At 44.0% G+C, this 21,442-nt stretch overlaps 1 protein-coding gene across 1 annotated transcript in view; it reads left to right on the forward strand.

The window, feature by feature from the left end:
• ADAM12 (ADAM metallopeptidase domain 12) overlaps positions 1-21,442 on the forward strand; it is a 182,216-nt gene that overhangs the window by 137,794 nt on the left and 22,980 nt on the right. The window contains exons 12-13 of the mRNA XM_054277234.1: positions 14,826-15,003; positions 20,430-20,519. Coding sequence (XP_054133209.1) covers positions 14,826-15,003; positions 20,430-20,519 — 268 coding nt within the window. The remainder of the gene's footprint in view (positions 1-14,825; positions 15,004-20,429; positions 20,520-21,442) is intronic.

A 21,442-nucleotide genomic window follows, 5' to 3' on the forward strand; every position in this document is an offset into this window, starting at 1 on the left:
ACCCTGCTGTTACTAGTAAAGTTTTAAGTAAAATTCAAACCTTTATGTTAGAATTAAAGCAGGGACACAATGGGAAGCTGCCTATTTGTGAATGAGAGTGAGAGCAAAGGGGATCTGTTAAGACTTAGCTGAGTGACAATCCCAAATTAAACTAATTACTCCAGTTAAGCACTGCTGAGGAGAAATGGGGGGAAATTAACCATGGGAAGTACCATCAGGTGGGCTTCTTCCAGGTACCACTGAAAAAGAGCCTGAGCACTTACTGGGTTTTAATTCCCTCCAGGAGCAATTAGATATTCTGCACTGAGCACTGAGTACATCAGCAGTAATTAAGGTGAGATAAAATATTTAAGTGGAAACAGAGTGGCTTTTTCCTGAGGAGTAGTAGCAGATGTGTGTGGGGAGCTCCAAGTGACACCAAGAGTTGCACAGGAGCTGCAGCAAATGTGAACATTCCTGTTTGCCTCCCTGGGGAGGAGCTGGGCCGTGGATCTGCTGTGGAGTGATCCAGGCATCCCTGCATGAGCTCAGGAAACATTTGATATTCAGAGGCCAATTCCTGTGCTGTGGGATTTGGGAGAAGTTTTCCTTGAGAGGCAGCTCTGCTGCAGGTGAGGAGGAGTTCATGTGATGCTTTGCTTTTGTGTGCTACCTTCAATGAAGGGGTATATCACACTTTAGTTTGTGCTTTTTTTATAAGTAAACACCCATTTCTGCTGGCAAGGAAAAGCTGGTTTTATTGGCTCCCCTCTATTGACAGCTTCTGTGGTAGCAAATATATTATCAGGGACATCTAAAATAGCTTTTATTTGTTTTCTCTTCTTGCTTGTTCCATACTCTGGAAGGTCTTGCTGATTTTCCTGGTGTAAGGGCTCAGACATTGAAAATTTCTCTGGAGTTTGTGCTCAGTGCAAGGGCAGGGCTGGCAGCAGCTTTGGCATTCAGGTGCAGCTGTAATTGCAGTCCAGCAGCAGAATTCCCTCTTCCCAAACTCCTGGGCTCCAAGGATGCATCTGGAATGTTCCCCTAATGCCTTGTGCAGGCTGCCCTAGGACAGAGGCTGGACAGGGTTCCAGAACAAAGCAGGGATTTATTCAAAGCATCTCCTCCATGGATCCACCCTGGGCAGCACCAGAGCCCAGCCAGGGCTGCACCCAAGATGAACCAAAATGGCCCCAAAATGCACGAGGGGCACGGGCTCTGTCCCTGGGATCAGTTCTGCTCCATTTGCACCTTGCAGTTCATTGTCCCATTCCAGCTTTAGCCCAGGCAGTCCCACCCTGCTTGTTTTTCTCTCTGCAGCCCACGGTGTTTGTGCTCCTGGGCTGAGATTTGGGTCATTTGTCCTTGGTGCCCAGCTGGAGCAGGAATTATTTTGTCTCCCTGCTCTGTGCACAGAGCTCACCATCCCCTGATGTGAGCCCAGACCCACACACTAAAGCAGCACAGAATGTGAAACATAGAAAAGCTAAACCTGAGGCATCACCCAGAGCCACTGAGGTGTCACAACCTGGATTAGTGAATATTCCTTAATTGTTAGGTCACAGGTGTGTGAACTGTATCAGGGTCTCTGTCCAAAAACCAGCTGATATTTGTGGTGGAATTATGGGTTTGAGAAGAGAAATTGGCCTCTAAACCCAAACCCCAACCTGCTTTGCTCCTGTGCTGCAGTTTGCTTCCACCTCTGGTGAGCTGGAGCAGCATTTCTGGGAGAGAAGTGACAATCCAGGTGATGGGAGGCCCCCAAATGAAGAGCAAGGTTTGTGGAGGCAGGAGGGTGTACATGAAAGGATTCCCCAGGGATGTGCCTGGCTGCCCAGGAGTGCAGGAGGGTGTACATGAAGGAGATTTCTCCAGCCTGCCTGCCCAGGAGAGCTGGGCTGGAGGAGCATCAGGGATGGCCCAGGCTGAGGGGATCAGCAGCTCCTTCATTCCCCACCAGGGCAGTGCCTGGGGAGCAGCACCCCGTGATTAAAGTGCTCCCAATGCTGTCCTTTGATGGTGCTGGAGGTCTGTGCTCCCCTGTGCATCCCTCATTACCATTAATGAGCTTTAGGGCTGCAGATCAAAAGCAGGGCAGTGGCAGCAATGCTGATTTTACACCGCACAAGTGAATATTGCATCTTGGAGAGCTGCTGGGCTCAGTGGGTTTGGGTCTGCAAGGGTTTTCTGAGGAGCCTTCTTGTTTTGTCATCTGCTTTTGTTTGATTTTTGAACTGCCACGGGAAAAAAATATTTATTTAACTACTTTATAAACATGTAGTTAAATAAATAAAACATAGTGGAAACCTCTTAAGGTCAAGTTGGGAAAGTACTGATCACTTGTGCCATTTGTTGTATTAAGTATTAGTTTCAATCCTTTTCTCCTTTTTGAAAAATGATCTCAAGGAAGCAGAACATAAGGTCACCCTGATTTTGGTCATTCAAAGGCTGAACTGGAGTCTCCAGATGTGAAAATATCCACTCTCCAGAGATTTCCAGCACACAGCCAGGTATGCCACGAAAACAGCATCCACTTGAAGGGAAAAACACTTTTTCCAGCACTTCTCCAGATTTAAAAAAAACCCCCAAATAAATAAAGGTTAAAAAAAAGACAAAAGGTCAGGGTGAAATGGGAAAGAAATCAGAAACAGAGTGTGGGAAAGGACACTTCAGTCTACTGAGTGGTTCTCTTTTCTTCTTGTAGACGTCTTGCAGCATCTTGGAGCTGCAGAGCTGTAAAACGTTAGATAATCAAAGCATTAGTAGTTAGCACAGAATTCCCTGACCCCTCTCAGTCGGTTTTCAGCTGTTCAGACCTCACTTTGCATTTTTCTGTCTGGCAGCTCAGAGCCATTAAACTCTGGAGTCAGCAGAACTATCTGGAATTACCTCTGTTACAATTTGAGGAAAATGAAATTATCTTTCAGATGTAAACAGTTTCTAATTAAACTCTGAAGCTGTTTATGTTCCCAAACCAGTCTGAGCTGAGCTCGGCACAAAGACAGACTTCTTTGTTGTCTTTTTCTTTTTTTAATAAAGTTGATATACTGGTGTAATAAATTACTTGTGACAGAGCTAGGTCTGTTGTGCCAGCAGTGCAACTGCTTTTTTTTTTGAAAAAAATCCTTAAGCAACATATCCCTCTGCCCCAGTAATTTAGTACATTGCATTCTGGTCCTTCCTTTAGTAGGAAACAGCCACGAGATTACAGAATAGATTTATGTCAGTCTTTCCCTTCACTCCAAATAGCCCCACGTCTGCAGTGCATTTGGCCTTATTTTTTTTTTTTGCTAATAATTTCCATGCCTGGCAGATATATTTAATTTTTGTGATAAATAAGATCTGTGTTGAAGAATTAGTAGCGTTGGTTGAAATCCATTTAATTTTTCCCAGCCCTTTGCAGGAGTGGGTCACTGTTAACAATTAGCACACAGAAAAAGAAAAAAGGATAATTGCTTTTTATTTAGTTTAGTCTTTCCCATTTCAGTAGATGTGCTGTTAGGAGGGAAAATAATTGGCTTTGCTGGTGTACTCTGAAGGAGAACTCTCAGATTGACAGCATGACTTTACTGTAAGTGAAGCTGACAAGGAGAGAGGTGACTTCTCCAATGAAAGCACATTTTACTCCTGGTGTGATTATTTATAGCAGATACTTAAGGACAAGCAGGGGTTTCTGCCACGAGATGTATCCACTTTTCCTGGCCTGGATGCTGGGATGAGCGAGCTCAGCTGCCTTTTGTCTCGTTGCTGTAATATCCATAGGAAATATAGCTCTGAGAGGGACATTCTTCTCCTGCAGTGCTGCTATTGCCATGACCCACGAGAACAAATCATATCAGGACATTTCCCTTTATCTTGGCTGCTTCATCAAAAGAAAAAGAAAAACAAACCCCAAACTTTTCAACCTGCAGGGATAAATCTGCAGAGCAGTGCATGGAGAATTAAGCACCCAGTGTCCAGTTTTAATTGGTGTTAATGAATTCCAAATTCCTGGCTTGGAAATGGGAACATGCCTTAAAGGGCAGATCCTTCAGGTCCCATGAAAGCTCCTTTTTGAGCATGTGTTTTGTGCCCAGGAGCACTTGGAGGAGCTGCTGTGGACCTGCAAGGCTGAATCCCTGTAATTAACTGGTGCCCACAGCTGCATTTGCCACAGTTGGCATGGGAATCACAGAGCCCTTTGTGCCTGCAAAATGCTGGAAATTTTACCCTGACAATTCCTTCCTGCAAAGTCATTCTTGATCTTTTCTGATGTCAAAGCCTGCCAGGGAGGGCTGGGCACGTTTTCCTGGTGGCAGCAATGCGGGGAGGCTCCACTTCAGCCTTTGCAAATGGATGATGCAGCCCCAGTGGTGGGATAAGATGAGAAACCATCTATTTTAGATTAAAAGCACTAAAATGAACAGGTGAAATAACTTTGGTGTCCTGGAGAGCCTTTCTTCTTTCCTTTAGCATGGCAATTGTGTTCATCCCCACCCCTGGCAGCCAACCACCACCAGGTGAGAAATCCAGAGTTGGGATGAAAACTCTCATGGGCTTCAATAACGCCAGGATTTCATCAGGATCCATGTGGGGTTTTTTTTAGATTTATCAAAAGCCTTTCATTCCTGTGAGTGAAATTTTAATTTGCTCATTAAGGATCTCTAAGTCTTGGATCATGGCTGGATCCATCCTGTCCTCATGGCTTAAAATCATGAAATAAATACAATGTGACTGCTAATTTTTGTTTGTTTCAGCTCTGTGAAAAAGAATGGGGAAGGTAGAAAAAAGGATTCCTTGTCATTTATTTATATAAAAGTAAGCATATATTTATGTTTATGTTTATATTACAAGGTGTATATATATTTAGGATTTTATATATAAATGTTAAATATTTAGGATTTTTTCAAGAATTCCATTTCCCCTCATCTGAGGAGTTTTAGGTGATATGGGGTAAAGAGATTTTTTCTCATAGCAGAAGAAGGGAAGGTGGGAATGCCAAGGAAATTCAGACTAATTTCTGGCACTGTTTTTCCTCACTTATCTTTCCTTTGGATCTTCCCAAAGACCAAGAAATTGAGCCATGATCCTGCTGTCTTGGAGTCCTGATTTATTAAGAGCCCGGGCAGTACAGATGCTAAGTGAAATCAATATGAGCCTGTCCCCCAGGTATTTATTATTCCCAGCTTTTTGCAGGCTCAGATTCTTTTCTCCAGCGCCCCCATCTCACCAAGTGGCATTTCCATGCACTTCATTCTCTGCTCCTGCTCTTCCCAGGGAACAGCTTCTCCATCCAGAGATCTGATCCTTGGGGTTTGTCTGTGCCAGGAGGGTTCTTGTGGGTCCCTTCCAACTCAGGATTTCCTATGAAATCCCTTCTCCCTGGCCTGGGTTTCTCCTGGTTGGGTTTAGCCCTATTTTGTGTCCATTTCCCTTAACTTGGTGTCATTTGATCTGCTCACCCAAATCTGTCTCTGAGAACCATCTTTATGACTGGTCTTTCCATCAATCTGATTCCCAAAATCAGATAATTTTTTTTTTTTTCATCCCTGTCTGCTCCTGGCCCATGGAAAAAAATCAATTCCAAGGTTTTTCAAGGGAGAAAATTAGAATGTAACAGCCTGGAACAAAAGCAGATTGTAAAATCATGTTGGGAGCTAACCAAAGCACCTTTTCCCTAATCAGAAATCAGCAGGAAGCTGATCTCCAGCACTGGTTTGGACCATTTGTCTTTATTTGCTCGTCACATGCTGAGGATGTTGTGTTTTGTGTGACAGAATTTAAACTCAGGGCACTCTGCTTGTGCTCCTTATCCAGATTTTCCTTCACTGCTGGGAGCTGCTGGCAGGCACAGGGTGTCTGCATCCTGCTTTTCCTTAGCCTGGGACCAGACCTGACCTGGCCTTTTCATCCCTCTGCTCTGCTCTGCCTTGCTTTCTGACTTTTCCTAAAGTCAGCATTGGATCGGCCTCAAATTCTGAGCAGTAGATTGTGAAACCTGAACTCTCAGCAATCCAGCAAATTTTTATTAATGAGGTAGTGGTCTAAAAGGAAACAGAGCAAAAGATGAGCCAGAGGCAAATTCAAACTGATTCCAGCTCCTTGCCTTGGCTGTCTGGTTTCCAACAGGAAGAACAGTTGTCTGAATTCAATTCCCATGGAGCTTTTGCAATGCAGATAACTCCAGCACAGAGTCAGGATCCTGTCAGGGCTGATAAATTGGTTTAGTGTTGCTTCACCCCCAGAACACAAAGGAAAGTCACAACAGGCTTCTCCTCCAAGAAAAAAAACTTCTGTGACCATCTATTTGTCAAAGGGAAAGTAACTGCTAATAATGTTTTATTTGGCAGTTTTGTGACTGCCACAACCATCTATACTGTATAAAGCCATTAAGTGTTGTTGCCTTGCAGGATGGATTTTTGGGAACCATCCAGGCATTTGTTCTGCCCTGAAGCCCCCCATTCAGAGTTGTAAATCTGCCTTTTTGAATATCCCAGGTAGTTAAAATTGCACCTTGTGTGCGATGGGAGAGGCCAAGCCCCAGCTGGGGCTGTGTCAGTCCAGTCTGGGCACCTGAAGGGAGATTGCTGGAATTCATTCTGGGAATCTGCACTGGCCCCAGGGGAAAATTAAAACAAACTTAAGGCATTTGTGTGCAAAGCTTAAACACTTCCTTGGAAAGGCTTTCCTTCCAATAAGCCTGGAAATTCCACTGTAGCACAACAGGGCTCCAAGCAGACATCAATTAAATGAACACCAATGTGAGACATCCCAGTTATTTATTGGAAGGGTTAGCAGCCACCACACAGTGAGGGTGACAAAAGCTGCAGGAGAAGTCTGGGCTTGTTTTGCAGTCACTGACCATGAACCCAGACAGAAGAGCTTTGATGTCATCTCTAACTGCACGGCCCAATTCTGTGCTCTACTTTATCGATTCTCCAGGGATTAAAACTCTTAACAGAGGAGCAAGGGAGTGAAAAATAGGCTAGGAAAATAAGTGTGGGTTGTCAGACATCCTCCACCTTTTGAAGCAAAATTCCTGTTTAAATGCTTTATCTGTAGATAAAACTACTCTACATTTTTAGCTAAATCCTTCCAAGTCACCTGAAAAAGATGTGCCCCGTCAACTCTGGGACTGATATCTTGGGCAAAGATATCAGACTGATATCTTGTGCTGCTTCCAAGAGCCCAAAGGCTCCTCCAGCTTCTCCCCTCCTCCTAATTTTCCCAATTTGCTGTTTGCAAAAGGTTTAGGTGTGAAACAATCTGCAGGTACCTTTAACTCCCCCTTTACTGTGCTGGTTGGGTCAAAACTGCATTTGTACCTTTCTCCCTCAGAAGTACTTAGAAATTAAGACATTGTTTAAATAATGGATTAAAAAGCCCTCCCATAATATGGCACTTGTCTAATTAATAGATTAAAAAGTCTCTCCACATTTTGGCACTTGTCTCATTTGAAACAATTGCTACTAAAACGTGAGGTGTAGGAAATAACGTGTAGTGACAGAACTTGATACATGAAGGGATCTGTAGTATCTGAACACCTATTTCAATATCAAAGAAAACTGGATTTTATCTCCTGCTTGACACCTAATTCTGTGAAGTTCTTTATGCTTACTAATTCATTAACATACTTGCTGTACAGAAGAGCGGGAGTGTCAAAAAATGTCATCTCATAGCAAATTCACTTTTATTCTGGTAGGCTCATCTCTCTCAGGAGCCCATAAAAAGTTGTTTTCAAAAGCTGGAGAGCAGTAATAAAGTCTAGAAGGTTAAAACCAAGGGGATGCTTTTGAGTGCAAAAGAATTACGTCAATTAGATCAGGACTTAAGAGGAGGCTGGAAAATTGTCACAGTTCCTTGAAATCAACACCTCCCTGGCTCTAGAAACGTTTATGCTGCTTGAGTTTCTGCCTTCTAGAGGTTTATTTGGGTTACTCCTAGTGCTGCCATTTTTTCCATGGAAAAATCAGTTACGCCTGTATTACCAAAAACAACCCTATCTCTATTCTTTAATTTAATTTCCCCCCCCTCATTTTTGTGCTCTTAGATAAAACTGGGATATGCAACAGAAAATTGACATATTTCTGGGTCTGGCATTTTCTAGAGTCTGAACAAGGATGACTTGTTCAGACTCCCATCTCCATACTCCAGTAAAAGGGTCGGCATTGCTCATCCCCTCAGCTGTGAGCCAAAATTCAGGAATTTTGGAGATTAAGGAAAGTAAATATTCATATTTTTGAATCTCAAAGGGTCCTTGGGTTGAGACAGACCCAAAGTCACTGTGGTGGTCAGTTCAGACAAGGTGTTGTCATGGAAAATGTTGGAAGTTCAGGTGTTGGACCAGGGAAAATTCTGACTCAGCACTCCTCTTGTCTTCAAGCACCTTCATGCTCCTAAAAAGCACAGCTGATGCCAGAGCTGTTTTCATGTATGGTCCCTCAGGAATTTTGGGCAAATTCCATTTTTTTCCCAAAAAATTTTGGGGAATTTATGGCCCCTCAGGTTTGGGTTCTCAGGAATTCTGGGCAAAGTTCAGTCCCAGTTTTCTGCACCTTTGGAAATTAGCTGGCCAACAGTTGTTTCCATAAGCATGCTCAGAGAAAAAAAAAATGTCACTTTTAAAATTAATATAATCTCCAATTATCATATTACCTCAGGGAGGGAGGTCTGGTGGTGCTTAACAGAGCTCTTTGGGGCTCTTGTGCATTTTAATTGAGTGAATAATTGTAAACCACTTCAGGGTCTTTTGGTAAAAGGCTCTGTATAAACATTGCCATAATGCTGAATAATCAGGTTGTGATGTGAACTGGAAGAAATGAACCCTATAAATAGATGTGTGGAACCCTATAAATAGATGTGTATATACATATAGTGTCTGTCTGGGTGTGTGTACATCAATATTTGGGACAGAAAAATTCAGATCCTTTAGAAAAATCCTGCAGCTCTTGAATAAGAAATAGAAAGTGAGATTGGAAAGTGATAATCATAATAATCAAAAGGATTTTAGGATATGGTGAGGCTGTAGTTTATCATGCTGTGCAATGGATAGAGAATGGATAGAGAATCATTGTGTGAGTGGTTGGGAAACACAAATCTGTGGTGCTTTATGGTGCAGGAGCTCAGGGGAGATGGAATGAGGTTCTGAGGTGTGGACAGACAGGATTTGGAGGAACCAAAGGAGTTCCAGCTTTCCTGAGGTGCTGCTGCAATGCAGCTGGAGGGGGTTGGGTCTCCTGCAGCCCAAGGCAGTGCTTCTCCAGGGATATTCCAGATGGAGCAGGGGGGAGAACAGGAATGGGAACATCCCAGCCGCCTGAGCAATGGGGAAGGACAGGAATGGGAACATCCCAGCAGCCTGAGCAATGGGGAAGGACAGGAATGGGAACATCCCAGCCTGGGTAGTGGGGAAGGACAGAAATGGGAACATCCCAGCAGCCTGAGCAATGGGGAAGGACAGGAATGGGAACATCCCAGCAGCCTGAGCAATGGGGAAGGCAGGAATGGGAACATCCCAGCAGCCTGAGCAATGGGGAAGGACAGGAATGGGAACATCCCAGCAGCCTGAGCAATGGGGAAGGCAGGAATGGGAACATCCCAGCCTGAGCAGTGGGGAAGGACAGGAATGGGAACATCCCAGCAGCCTGAGCAATGGGGAAGGACAGGAATGGGAACATCCCAGCCTGGGTAGTGGGGAAGGACAGGAATGGGAACATCCCAGCCTGAGCAGTGGGGAAGGACAGGAATGGGAACATCCCAGCCTGAGCAGTGGGGAAGGACAGGAATGGGAACATCCCAGCCTGAGCAGTGGGGAAGGACAGGAATGGGAACATCCCAGCCTGAGCAGTGGGGAAGGACAGGAATGGGAACATCCCAGCAGCCTGAGCAATGGGGAAGGACAGGAATGGGAACATCCCAGCAGCCTGAGCAATGGGGAAGGCAGCAATGGGAGCATCCCAGCCTGAGCAGTGATCACAGATCTGCTGTGACCTGCACGGATCAGCAGCCACTGCCTCTCTCCTCAGTGCTCTGCCTGTCTCATCTCCTGAGCCTGGAATTTTCTGGGGCAGTGGCTCAGTTCCTGTGCTTGAGCTCTCCTGTCATCCAGCCCCTGAGGAAGGGGAATTCCTCTGGAATGGAGATGACGGAGATGAGCTTTTATATTTCATAAAAAAAGAAAAGAAAAGAAGCCTGTGCTGGGCAACGAGGTGCTGGTACAAAGAATCCTCTCTCCTTAAATGGGACTTGACAGAGTGCTGATGCCACTTCACTTAGTTAATGGAGGGAGCCATCTAATACAGGCTAAATGCAGAACTGCCTAAAGGAACCTGGCATTTGGAGGGCTGGAGTGCTTGAAATATAAATGAATGGGACAAGCCCAGGCTTTGTTTCCCAAGGAATCGATTACCAGGGATCCTCTGACAAGTGTGAAGGTCTTATTTGCAGGAGCAGCAAAGCTATTTTTGTTGGAAACTGGGATATTTGTTGCTGGGCATTAAACACCTCTTTTAGGCACCAAGGAGACACCAAGGAATGCTGTGAATTTGAAAGGGGCAGAAAGGCTGAAGTGATTTTCCTTGCTGTAAAGCCACTGAGGAGACTGATGGTAGTGCTGGGAACAATTTGAGTTCTGTAGAGTTGTACCCACAGCCAGAACAGTTTGACAAAATGATCCATTGTGTATTAAATCTAGAGATTCAGACAGTGTAAAAAATGCATGGGACACAGCATTTTGGAATAAGAGTGAGGCTGGACTGAAGTGTCCTTTTTCTTTCCAACTGTAAAAAGAAATAAGGATCTGTAACAGAAAATGTCTTGAGTGGAGATGAATGGAGTATAAAGACTGCTGATGAATTTTTCACCTCTGGAATGTTCTCCATGGCATTTATGAGCTGGTTTTCCAACAGAGTAAGTGTCTGAGCTACCACAGGAAGCACAAACATCCCAGTTTAGGCATCACTGAAATCTTGGAGACAGGACAAGGGCTGACTTCACTGTGGAGACCCCATTTCCTTCTGCCCCCCTAAGGCAGCTCCTTCCAGGTGAGATCAGAAGCCTCTTGGCAGGGAATGGGAGGAAGCTCCTGTATTTCCTTTCACATCCCCATCCCTTCAGCATTTTTCACAAGCTCCAGATCCACTCAAACATTGGTTTGAGCACTGCTGACATCTGATATCTCTGACTTCCCATCCCATCTGCCAGGCGTTTCATTCTTCTGATGAAACAGCTCTAAAATTGCAAAGACAGACAGAATACAGCCTAAAATCACAACAATCAAGTGCTGTGACTGTTACATGGAACTTTATTGGACAAGAAAAGAAGACTGGTGGTGTATCAGAATATCACATTAAAGATCAGTCAGGTTTCCAATGAAATACCAATTGGCACCAATTAATGTGGGATCTTCTCCTGCATGGTGTGGTTACCCTGAAGTGTCTCTGTTTCCACCAGCTGGGTTTATTTCTGGGTTTTTATTGCTTTATTTGGGGATTACTTGGTAAAGAAGAAGAGTTTCAGGAAATGTCATCATGTGCCATGTGCTGCACTGATGTCAGCTGAGGAAATCAGTGTCAGGAGCAGGAAAAGCCAAAGATGAATGGATCTCTGGGTTCAAAATAGGAAACAGCTTGAAGTTCCTTTGGGGGGAAACATAAAGCTCATTCATCAGCAATGACACCGTTCCACCTCTGGCACAGAGAGAGGGCTCTGCCCTCCTGCTGATGGACAGACACCCCTCACATCCATGCCAGTGATCCTGGGATTCCAGGGGTGCCAAGGAACTGCCCTGAAACAGTGACAGTTTTGACTGGTGAGCTGTAATCATGATCTGTGTGTGGCTGAGAGATGTCACATGGAAATCTGCATTAACTGTGCTCCTGAATGGATGTCATTCCCTGAGAGGTGTGTGTCTCCTTGTCTCACCCCAGTGGATATCAAAGCTGTGCCACTGAAGAGCAGGATCTTGCCTGGATGATGCAGTGTTCATTTATTCGCACTTTGATATGAGGGCCCTGTCTGATCAAGTCCCCATCAGGATTTCTCAGTCAGGTGTGTCTGGGTTTCTTTGGTTTCTTTGGTTTTTCCTGCTGTTTGGCAGGAATGTGCACCCATCTGCTTGTTCACAGTCTCGTACACAGAATTTTGTGAGGTTTCTTCCCAGTCACACTCAGGGTAGGACAGAAATTTGTGGTGCCCTGTTAAGAACATCTCCAATTGCTCCATATGAAATGGTCAGTAGTTTTCCAAGAGCCTTCATTTTCTGTTCCATTACTCCAAGTACCTTCCCTGTCCTCCCTTGGGGCCCAACTAGCAGCCTGGCTCCTACCTCCTGCTATTCTGAAATTTCTTTATTTATCTTAGACTCTGTCATTTTGCTGAAACATTGATATTTTCCAGCAATCAGCTTATTACATGGAGATGCCTATTAGCTTTCTGAAGTCATATGTCAGTGAAACTCAAAACTGTTTAGTTTAACTTGACAAGCCCTATAGTGATATTGGAAAATTATTTTCTTCTTCAGACTCATGTTTATGTTCTTTTCCAATGAGCTGGCTGTTTTATTGCAAAAGAAACTGTAAAAGAGGTAATTTTAACTAGGCACAAAATATATTCTGTTCTGTAATGTATCCATAACGTTCTAAAAGATCCTAATTAACTTCCTTATGTCAGCATAGGAAGCTCTATTGCATTTGTAGTTGCCAAACATTTCTTTCTTTTTAATAGAAATTATCCCTTTCTAAGACCTAGGGGCATCATCATTCCCAAAACAAGCTTTTCATCTGAGGGTATCAGAAACACCAGGAGATTAATGGAAGTCTGGAGTTCAGCAGTGCAGAATTTCTGTCTGTTATCTTGCTGGTCTGCAAAGATAGCAATCCTAGTGGCACGTGGGTGACACAAAGCACTCAGTGAGTGAAGTGGAATGGTCAGGTGGGCTCCTGAGCTGCTGAAATGGGGAGTTTCTGCTGGAAAGGTATCAGTCTGAGGGGAGAAGCTGTTTTACACCGTGTTTGTGACATGCATTCAGTGTAACTCAATGTGGACATGAGATATGTGGGGAAATGGTTCCCTGGACATGAGATATGTGGGGACATTGTTCCCTGTCAGGGTGGGAAGGCCCTGGCAGGGGCTGCCCAGAGGAGCTGTGGATGGAGCAGCCACAGGAGGTGTCCAAGGCCAGGCTGATGCGGCTTGGGGCACCCTGGGGTAGTGGAAGGTGCCCCTGGAGGTGGGATGAAATGGTCTCCAAGTCCTTTTCCTGCCCAGACTGTTCCATGGCTCTGGTTCCATGACATTTCAGCACAGAGCAGTCACAGCAGTCCTTGGGATGATACCTTGGGGTTTGAGTTGTTCTGTTCTGTTTTGGTGTGCAGCTTTAGCTTTATATGAAGTGTTACTGGAATATTTCACAGGGTGGTGGAAACAAAACAATCCTGTTCTAGCGGGAGGCTCCAGGACAATCTCCTCAAACTTCAGGCCCAAAGCATGAACAGTGTGAAAAGAGGAGGGTGTGCAAGCAAGCAAGGAGAATGAAACCTCATCATTTGAAGCTGTTAATTGGGCAGTTAATCCTATATGCAAATGGACTAAAACTTATAAAAATGTGAGATCTTGGCCCAAGCTCTTTTGCTTCCACCTTCGAGCCATCTGGGCACTGCCAGGGTTTGGCCTTTGAGGGCACCTCAGTAAATCTGCACTTTATTCCTCTGAACTCCCTCTGGCCTCTGCTCCAGCTCCTCGAGGCATCAAGGACACTGTGCCATCACTTGGTGTCACTTGGTCCCTCATCCGTGAGGCAAACTGCAAACATTGCTCAGCAGAAATGGAATTGAGTTCTGCCAGAGAAAAACAGCAATTACCTGCTGGTGTTTGTGCTGCATGGGGCTGTTTTGGTCTCAGTCTGGGTGTTCTGCAAAAGGAGTGGGTCTGCACAGCAGGGCCCAACCTGCGCTCAGCACTGGGAATTCCAAACAGGAATATTTTCAGCCTGCTGATTTAAAATTATTATTTAAATAATATGTTTATTATAATATAAATAAATATAATGTAATAACATCTATAATATACTATATTATATATAATTATATATAATATATAATAATATAATAGAAATATAATAATATTATTATATTTTAAATTATTTACAGCCCTGATGATTTGAAATTATTATTTAAATAATATAATATAATATAATATAATATAATATAATATAATATTTAGAATTTAGAATTTTTTACAGTCCTGTTGATTTAAAATAAAAACTGTCTTTGCTTTAATCATGCAGTTTCCAAGCTCAGCTTTGATGAATTGCAGAAGCAGGCTCTTATCAAGTAACAGTGGGGTTTTTTCTTTTAGTCTTTTTTTTTTCCTGAAAAGAGGAGGAAGTTTGCCATTCTGCAGAGCAAGATGAATAAATTTTGCCATTTGAGGCTGAATTTTCCAAGAAGGATTAGGATCTTTTGCAGTCCTGCAAATGCAGGATACTACTTGCAAACCCTCATGATTATGAGCATTTCTTTAGGCTCATAATCATCATTTGCATTATAACTCCCTAAGCAAAAGAGGGAGAAGGAATTTCAAATGTGAACACTTCCAATCCTCAACAGCAGCTACAAATCAAAGTGAAAAAATGAAAATTCCTGTACTCATAGTCAGAAATCATTATTATTATTGTTGTTACTATTATTAATTGGTCGAGCTCAATTTCACAGTGAACTGCTGTATTTCAATTCTGTGAGATAAAAAGTGAACACAATCTTCTGCTTGAGGCACAGATGTGCTAAAATGTCACCAGTGTTACGGGAGAGAGAGGTTTTCATCTCATACAACAGCCTTCCTTTTGTCTCCATGTGGTTTTTCTCCAGCTATCCATTCCCCATGGTCTTCAGCAGCTGCAGCAGGAAGGACCTGGAAAACAGCCTGGAGAAAGGAGTGGGGATGTGCCTCTTTAACCTGCCTGAAGTCAAGGAGTCCTTTGGTGGCCAGAAGTGTGGGAATGGCTACGTGGAGGATGGAGAGGAGTGTGACTGTGGGGAGCCTGAGGTAAGGCAGTGTGGGGGTGTTTGAGGGTCCCCAGGATGAGGGGGAGATGAGCATCTTGACTCCATGTTTCAGAAGGCTGGTTTATTGTTTTGTGATATATATTATATTAAAAGAAAATTATATACTAAAACTATAGAATTATAAAACTTTAGAACAATTCTCATCTCCACTTGCTGCACCTGTTGTTGGGCACGCGTGTGTGGTGGTGTTTGAGGGACGAGGGAAGAGATGAGAATCTTGACTCCATGTTTCAGAAGGCTGATTTATTGCTTTATGATACATATTATATTAAAAGAAAATGATATATTAGAATTATACTAAAGAAAGAGAGAGGAGACATCAGAAGGCCAGCAAAGAAAAGAAATGATAATAAAATCTTGTGACTGACCAGAGTCCCGACATAGCTGGACCTGTGATTGGTCATTGAGTAAAAATAATTCACATGCAACCAATCCAAGATGCACCTGTTGATGAGCAACCTCCAGACCCCATTGCACAGCCATCAGATAATTATTGTTTACATTTCTTTTCTGAGGCTTCTCAGCTCCTCAGGAGAAAAACCCTGGCAAAGGTTATTTTCCAGAAATTATGTCAGTGACAAGACACCACCTGGGAAATGCTGCTCATGTCCTGCCTGCAGGGTTTTGGCAGTGGAGGGCTGGTTTGGTGTGTTTGGTGTAAAACAGAGCTCTGCCTTCTCTGCCTCTGTCCCACCAGCTCCAACCTCAGAGTCTCAGAAGGGCAGGGAGCCTCGAGTGCATTCGAGATGGGGAAGTTCAAGCAGGCCTTGGGTTAAGAATGTGCTCAGTTCATCCTTAGAGAGCAAACTCTGGCTTGTCCAGCAGACTGGCCATGACCTCCTGTTCCTAGAAGTTCCTTTCTGCATTAGCTAATCAGCTAAACTCAAAGGAAGTTTTAGAACTTGGCTGGAATTTCTCAAGCAAACGTGAGTTAGTTGAAGGTTTGTTTCCGTCAATGAGAAGCCACATTACATTTATATTTATATCTATATCTGTAGCTATGTTTATATTTATATTTGTATTTACTTGCATTCAAATTTATATTTATAACAGTTTTTAAGTTTATATTTGATTATTTATGTTTATGTCAACATAACCATAGACACTGTGCAATCATAAAATGCTTTGGGTTGGGTACCATAAAGATAATCCCATTTTCCTCCTGCCATTTCACTTATTCACTATCTCAGGTTGTTCCAAGCCCTGTCCAGCCTGGCCTTGGACACTTCCAGGGACCCAGGGGCAGCCACAGCTTCTCTGAGCACCCTGTGCCAGGGCCTCACTATCCATATATATAGAATTATATAAATAGAAATATTAATATTGGCCAGGTATTTTTCATTGCAGCTTCAGTTTTTAGGTGCAAGACCTTTCCTCCTTCCCTGTAGAATTTTTCTTTTCCTCTAACCAATTACCTCCCAACAGAAATAGCCATCACTGCCTCCCAAACAGATTGCTGCTGCTTTAAAGATTGTTCCATTTAGTTTAGTGAATGTGTCAGAGGACTCCTCACATCAGCAGGAGATAGGCAAAACCTGAGGTCAAATAATATCCGAGCTGGCATCCTTATCCCTTTTACATCCCCTCCTCATTGGCTTTATTGAACTTCTCTCTGATTATGTGAATTAAAGGCAGCAGCAGATCTGGGATTTGTTTCCTGTGATAAACAGGGACCTACCGACAAAAGAGATGGGGGCAGTTAAAGCAGCAAGATATTGCTGCATCCTGCCTGGGGAGTGCATTGGGCTGGTCCAAGCCTTGAGGTTTCCCTGACAGTTCCCTCACTCTGGAGAGTAACAGGGTTGGAGGAAGCAGCCTTATCTCCGTGTTTAAAGTCAATGGAGTGCAAGCAGCTTGCAAATGTCTTTGTAACCCTGTTATCTTTCTTGTTTTCATTTCTGAACGTCAGTGATACCTTTTCAAGTCAAAGCCACTTAATGTCAGCAAGCACTGCCTTGATTTGCCTCTTCTTTCTGTCTTTTTTGTCTTTTTAGTTATATTGGAAAAAAAAATGCAGCTTGGATGCAATTAAATTTATTTGGGATTTACTGCCCTGACCTGAGTGGATCCAGAAAACCTGTGTGATTAGTTACTAATTCACTGCCCAGTGAGTTCTGTCCATGGTGTTGCAGCATCCCAAGAATGAGTGATATTAGGATTAAATTCTTCTGGGAGCGTGGGGAGTGGCACAGGGTGCCCAGAGCAGCTGTGGCTGCCCCTGGATCCCTGGCTGTGCCCAAGGCCAGGCTGGACACTGGGGCTGGGAGCACCTGGGACAGTGGGAGGTGTCCCTACCGTGGGATTGATGATTTTTGGTCTCTTCAAACCCAAACCATTCTATGATTTTATGATCCTAACAATTTTAGTCTGTATGACCAAAAATGCCTGATGTGCTGCAGTGTCTGTGGAAGGAGGGTTAATGTAAATTATAGATAGAAAGATAAAAGAATAAAGAGAAGTAAAAATCCTCAGTCCTTGAAAGATGAAAATGTGTCTTTTATAACCAGCTGCAAGGAGGAACAGAAAACTACAAATTGCTAACTCAGAAGTCAGACAAATTACTTCCAAATGTAATTAGGAGTGAGTGCCCAAAGAGCTGTGACATGCCAGGGACGACTCAACAGGGCTTTTGTGCCAGGAACTCCTGTCTTATAAAATCTTGCCGTACAGAATCTTGTCTTAGAAATCCGTCACAGGGCTCTGAAGGGCTCAACAAGTGGATGGAAAGGGACAGGGCTGTCACTGCAGCCTGTGAGGGGTTCAGAGAGGCTTTGGTCCAAACCTTTCACCAAAGCTTCTCTGGGAGATTGAGCAGCTGTAAAGGAGAGAAACTGCATGGGCAAAAATTGGGTTAAAAGATGAGAAATACAACCAGGTGTAAATCACCCATTTCATGCAGTGGCAGGAGATCTGCTGTGCTGTATCCATGAGATGTGTCCTGGGACTACACAGCTCAGCATTTTCATAAAGAGCCTGGGAAGAGGAATAGTCTTTAATTTGCTGATGGTATTAGTTAGGCTGCTAGAGATGAAAACTGGCTGTGAAGGACTGCAGAGAAACCTTCTGAGGCTGCTGGAACAGGCATTAGGATGAGAAATGGGACTCACTGAGGAGAGATGCACATTCCAAAAACACAAAGAAGATGATGGACTCTGAGCTGCCTCTGACCATGGAGGAACAAGACTTCATATTGCAATAAATAGTCTCATGAAAATGTCAGCCCAGTGCTCAGGAGTGGTCTAAAAGGTAAATAGGCTGTTAGAGAGTACTAGGAGGGAAATAAGAAAACAAAACAAAGCACCAGCAGACCTCTATAAATCTGCTGTGCCTGAAACTGCTTGTGCAGGTTTTCCCTACCCCTCCCTGATCCCAGGGAGGATAAAGCAGAGTGAAAAAAGATTGAGAGAAAAGCAATAAGGTGGTTCAAAGTTTCCAAAGGGCTCTGGCTGGAAAAGAAGAAAATGAAGGGAAATGCAGCATAAGCTGATAAAATCGTGAGGGGAATGGAAAGGGTGAGAGAGGAGAGATCATCCCCCATGAGAAATGAGCAGATGAAGTTAGAAAATGGCAGGTTCCAAACAAGCAGAAGGAGCTGCTCCCCTGACTGTCTTGGTTACCTGTGAGTTCCTTTACTCTGACTCTTACAGGTGCTAAAAATGCCCGTGGAGCCAAGAGAAAGGCAGGGGAATGGGAAGGTGTCAATGTCCTTCAACATCTCCTGCTGGCTGCTCCCAGGGGGACACAGGGACAGAGGCGTTATGGGCTGGCCCAGTGGGGCCTGTCCTGTGTTCTTAGAAAAGAGAGGGGGAAATCCAGGTGTCCTGTCCACAGGACAGAGCCTGACATCACATAAGTGGGGCTGGAATTGTGCTGGGGTTGGGCTGCTCTGGTTCGCTGAAGAGCCAGGAGAGCCACTCTGAGAAACCTCCTCCCATCATTGCTGTTATTATCTATAATAACTGATAATAATAATAATAACAAACTCCAGCACAGCAGTACTTTGAGGTGGCAGCCTCCATCCTCCCAAAGCCTGGTGAGCCTTGCTTGTTTTTTCGCTTGTTTATGTTAAAATCATTCCTGACAATTTGATAGCCCAGGCACAAAAACTATTTACCAAGCTCATTCCCTACAACGAGCAATAAGTGAGAAAGCAATTGGAAATTTCAGAGGGTGCTGAAACACCACTCCAAGAGCTGTGTCTTTATCCCAGTCTGCCTGTGGAATGCTGCTGTGGGGCCAGAGGATGGGGTATTGCAGCTTCAAAATGACCTTAATGGGACTGACACTCCACCCTGCTTATCTCAGATTACTTCTGAGGTGAATTTATAAAATGTGCTTCTGTGCAGAAGAGGAATGTTACTCCTGACACGCAGCAGCTGCACAGGAATATTTCTGTAGCCTGCTGCTTTCCGGTGATCAGAAATAGGAGCAGGAAGTTGTTCCTCTGCTTCAGAGCACAGTTGGCTTTGTACATCCAGGAAGATAATACCTAAATAACAGTGAAATGCTGAGAATCCCTCTGGTTTGTGCTGGTGAGTCAGTTGGGAAGCTTTCAGAAGCCAGGGAAGTAACAAGAGGCTGTGAGCATCACTCTAACCCACTAATTCCTCCTGTGTTCCCTCTATTGTCAGTGATCCCTTGCTAAGTCAAACAGACTTAACACAGCTGAAGAGCAATTTTATCTGCTTCTATTTCTGTGAGAGAGATGAGATTCCAGCTCAGCTGGTGTAACTTGCAGCTTGTGGGCATTATCTTGGAAAAACAAATCCATTCTTTTCTGAGGCTCCTTACGAGCTCGTTCTCCTGACAATAAAGTTTGCAGGAGCCCACACACGGCACCATCTAATCCACAAGTGTGAAATTGGGATGTGTCAGTGAGAGAGGCTGCAATTCATGCCCACTCCATATCTCACAGCTCTATTACTGGTGTGCTCTGATAAGGGATTACATGGAATCGTGTCGTCGTGTTCCTCTGTGGCAGCCCCAGCCTCCATCCAAGCAGGAGCCTGGCCAGCAGCTAGCACAAAGCAGAGCTGTGGTCGTCATGCTCAGCAACTGCAGCAGCTCCTGGATCCTCTCTGGAGGCACTGGAATCATTCCACTGATTCCTGTGGAAATAAAACACCCCAGTGCTCTATCAGGGTTGGTGTCAGCGTGCTTGGGTTGTTTGTGATATTTGGGATTAGATCCATAGCTGGAATAAACCAGCCCTCCTCAGCAGCTCCTCTGGTTTTACTACACTTGTTGGGCTTGTTGAATCTGAGGGCAGACAAGGCTGTTTGGATCAGGTTGTCGAATTTCATGCATAATTCATGATTTCATGCCCAGCTTTTCTTGGCAGAGCTATAGGCAGCCTCTTGATTTACAGCTCATGGTGACTGCACGTTGTCTTCCAAATCCATGCAGGAATGCACAAACCCGTGCTGCAATGCCACCACCTGTGCCTTGAACCCAGGAGCAGTGTGTGCACATGGGCTCTGCTGCGAGGACTGCCAGGTGAACCTGGGGAAATGTCTCTCTTTGGGGTGGGGAGGGCAGAATTCTCTATTTTTCCCTGCTTCAGTGCAATAAGCAATGATGGAGGAGAGGGGAATTGGTATTGATAAGCATTAAGGCACTTGCATGTCATGTGAGCAATTAGAAAATTCCCAAAGCAAGGATGGAGGAGAGGTAAATTGGTATTGATAAGCATTAAGACACTTGTGTGTCATGTGAGCAATTAAAAAATTCCCAAAATATAAATTATTGAAGGAGCAGATCAACAGATTTTTTAAAATTGTCTCTATGCTTTTTGTGGCCCCTTCAGTTGCTCATGCAAAACTTCTTTTTCATGAACTTTTGTGTGCTTTAATTTTTCTCATTCTTACTTGGCAAGCAATCATTAAGTGCTTAACCCTCTTTTTTGGGGGGAAGGCTCTTAAATCATTAATTCTATCGACAGCATATGTATTTTTAACAGCAGATCATCAGCTGTGGTGGTCCCCTAACACTATGAAAGCCAACTTACCACAGGCATTTACCTGCTTGAATTCTCAGACCATCCCTTGCCTGTGGGCTAATAAAGCATCCAGCAGGTTGTCTGTGGCAACCTGTGAGCTTGGAGCAGCAAGGGATGCTCACAGCCAGGAATTGCTCTTTAGCAAAATCAATCTATCTCCGTGTCCTTTGCTTTTTTACCAAAGGCAATTTGATTAAAATTCAGCTCTGCTCCCAGAGCACACCCAACTTTTGTCGCTGCTGTTGAGATGTGAATGTTCAGAGTGGCACATTCCAAAAAAAATATCATTTTCCATGGAAATTGGTATAGGACAAACAGTTAATCGTGTGACTAAGTTTGAGGAGATGTTGATGCCCATCACAACATTTCCAGGAGGAAATGTAATTCCATAGATTCATTAACATTCAAGATCTGTTTAAGA

Source organism: Melozone crissalis, unplaced genomic scaffold, assembly GCF_028551555.1.
Source record: "Melozone crissalis strain CALT ecotype California unplaced genomic scaffold, PUWL_Pcris_2 ptg000019l_1, whole genome shotgun sequence".
Lineage (NCBI taxonomy): Eukaryota > Metazoa > Chordata > Aves > Passeriformes > Passerellidae > Melozone > Melozone crissalis.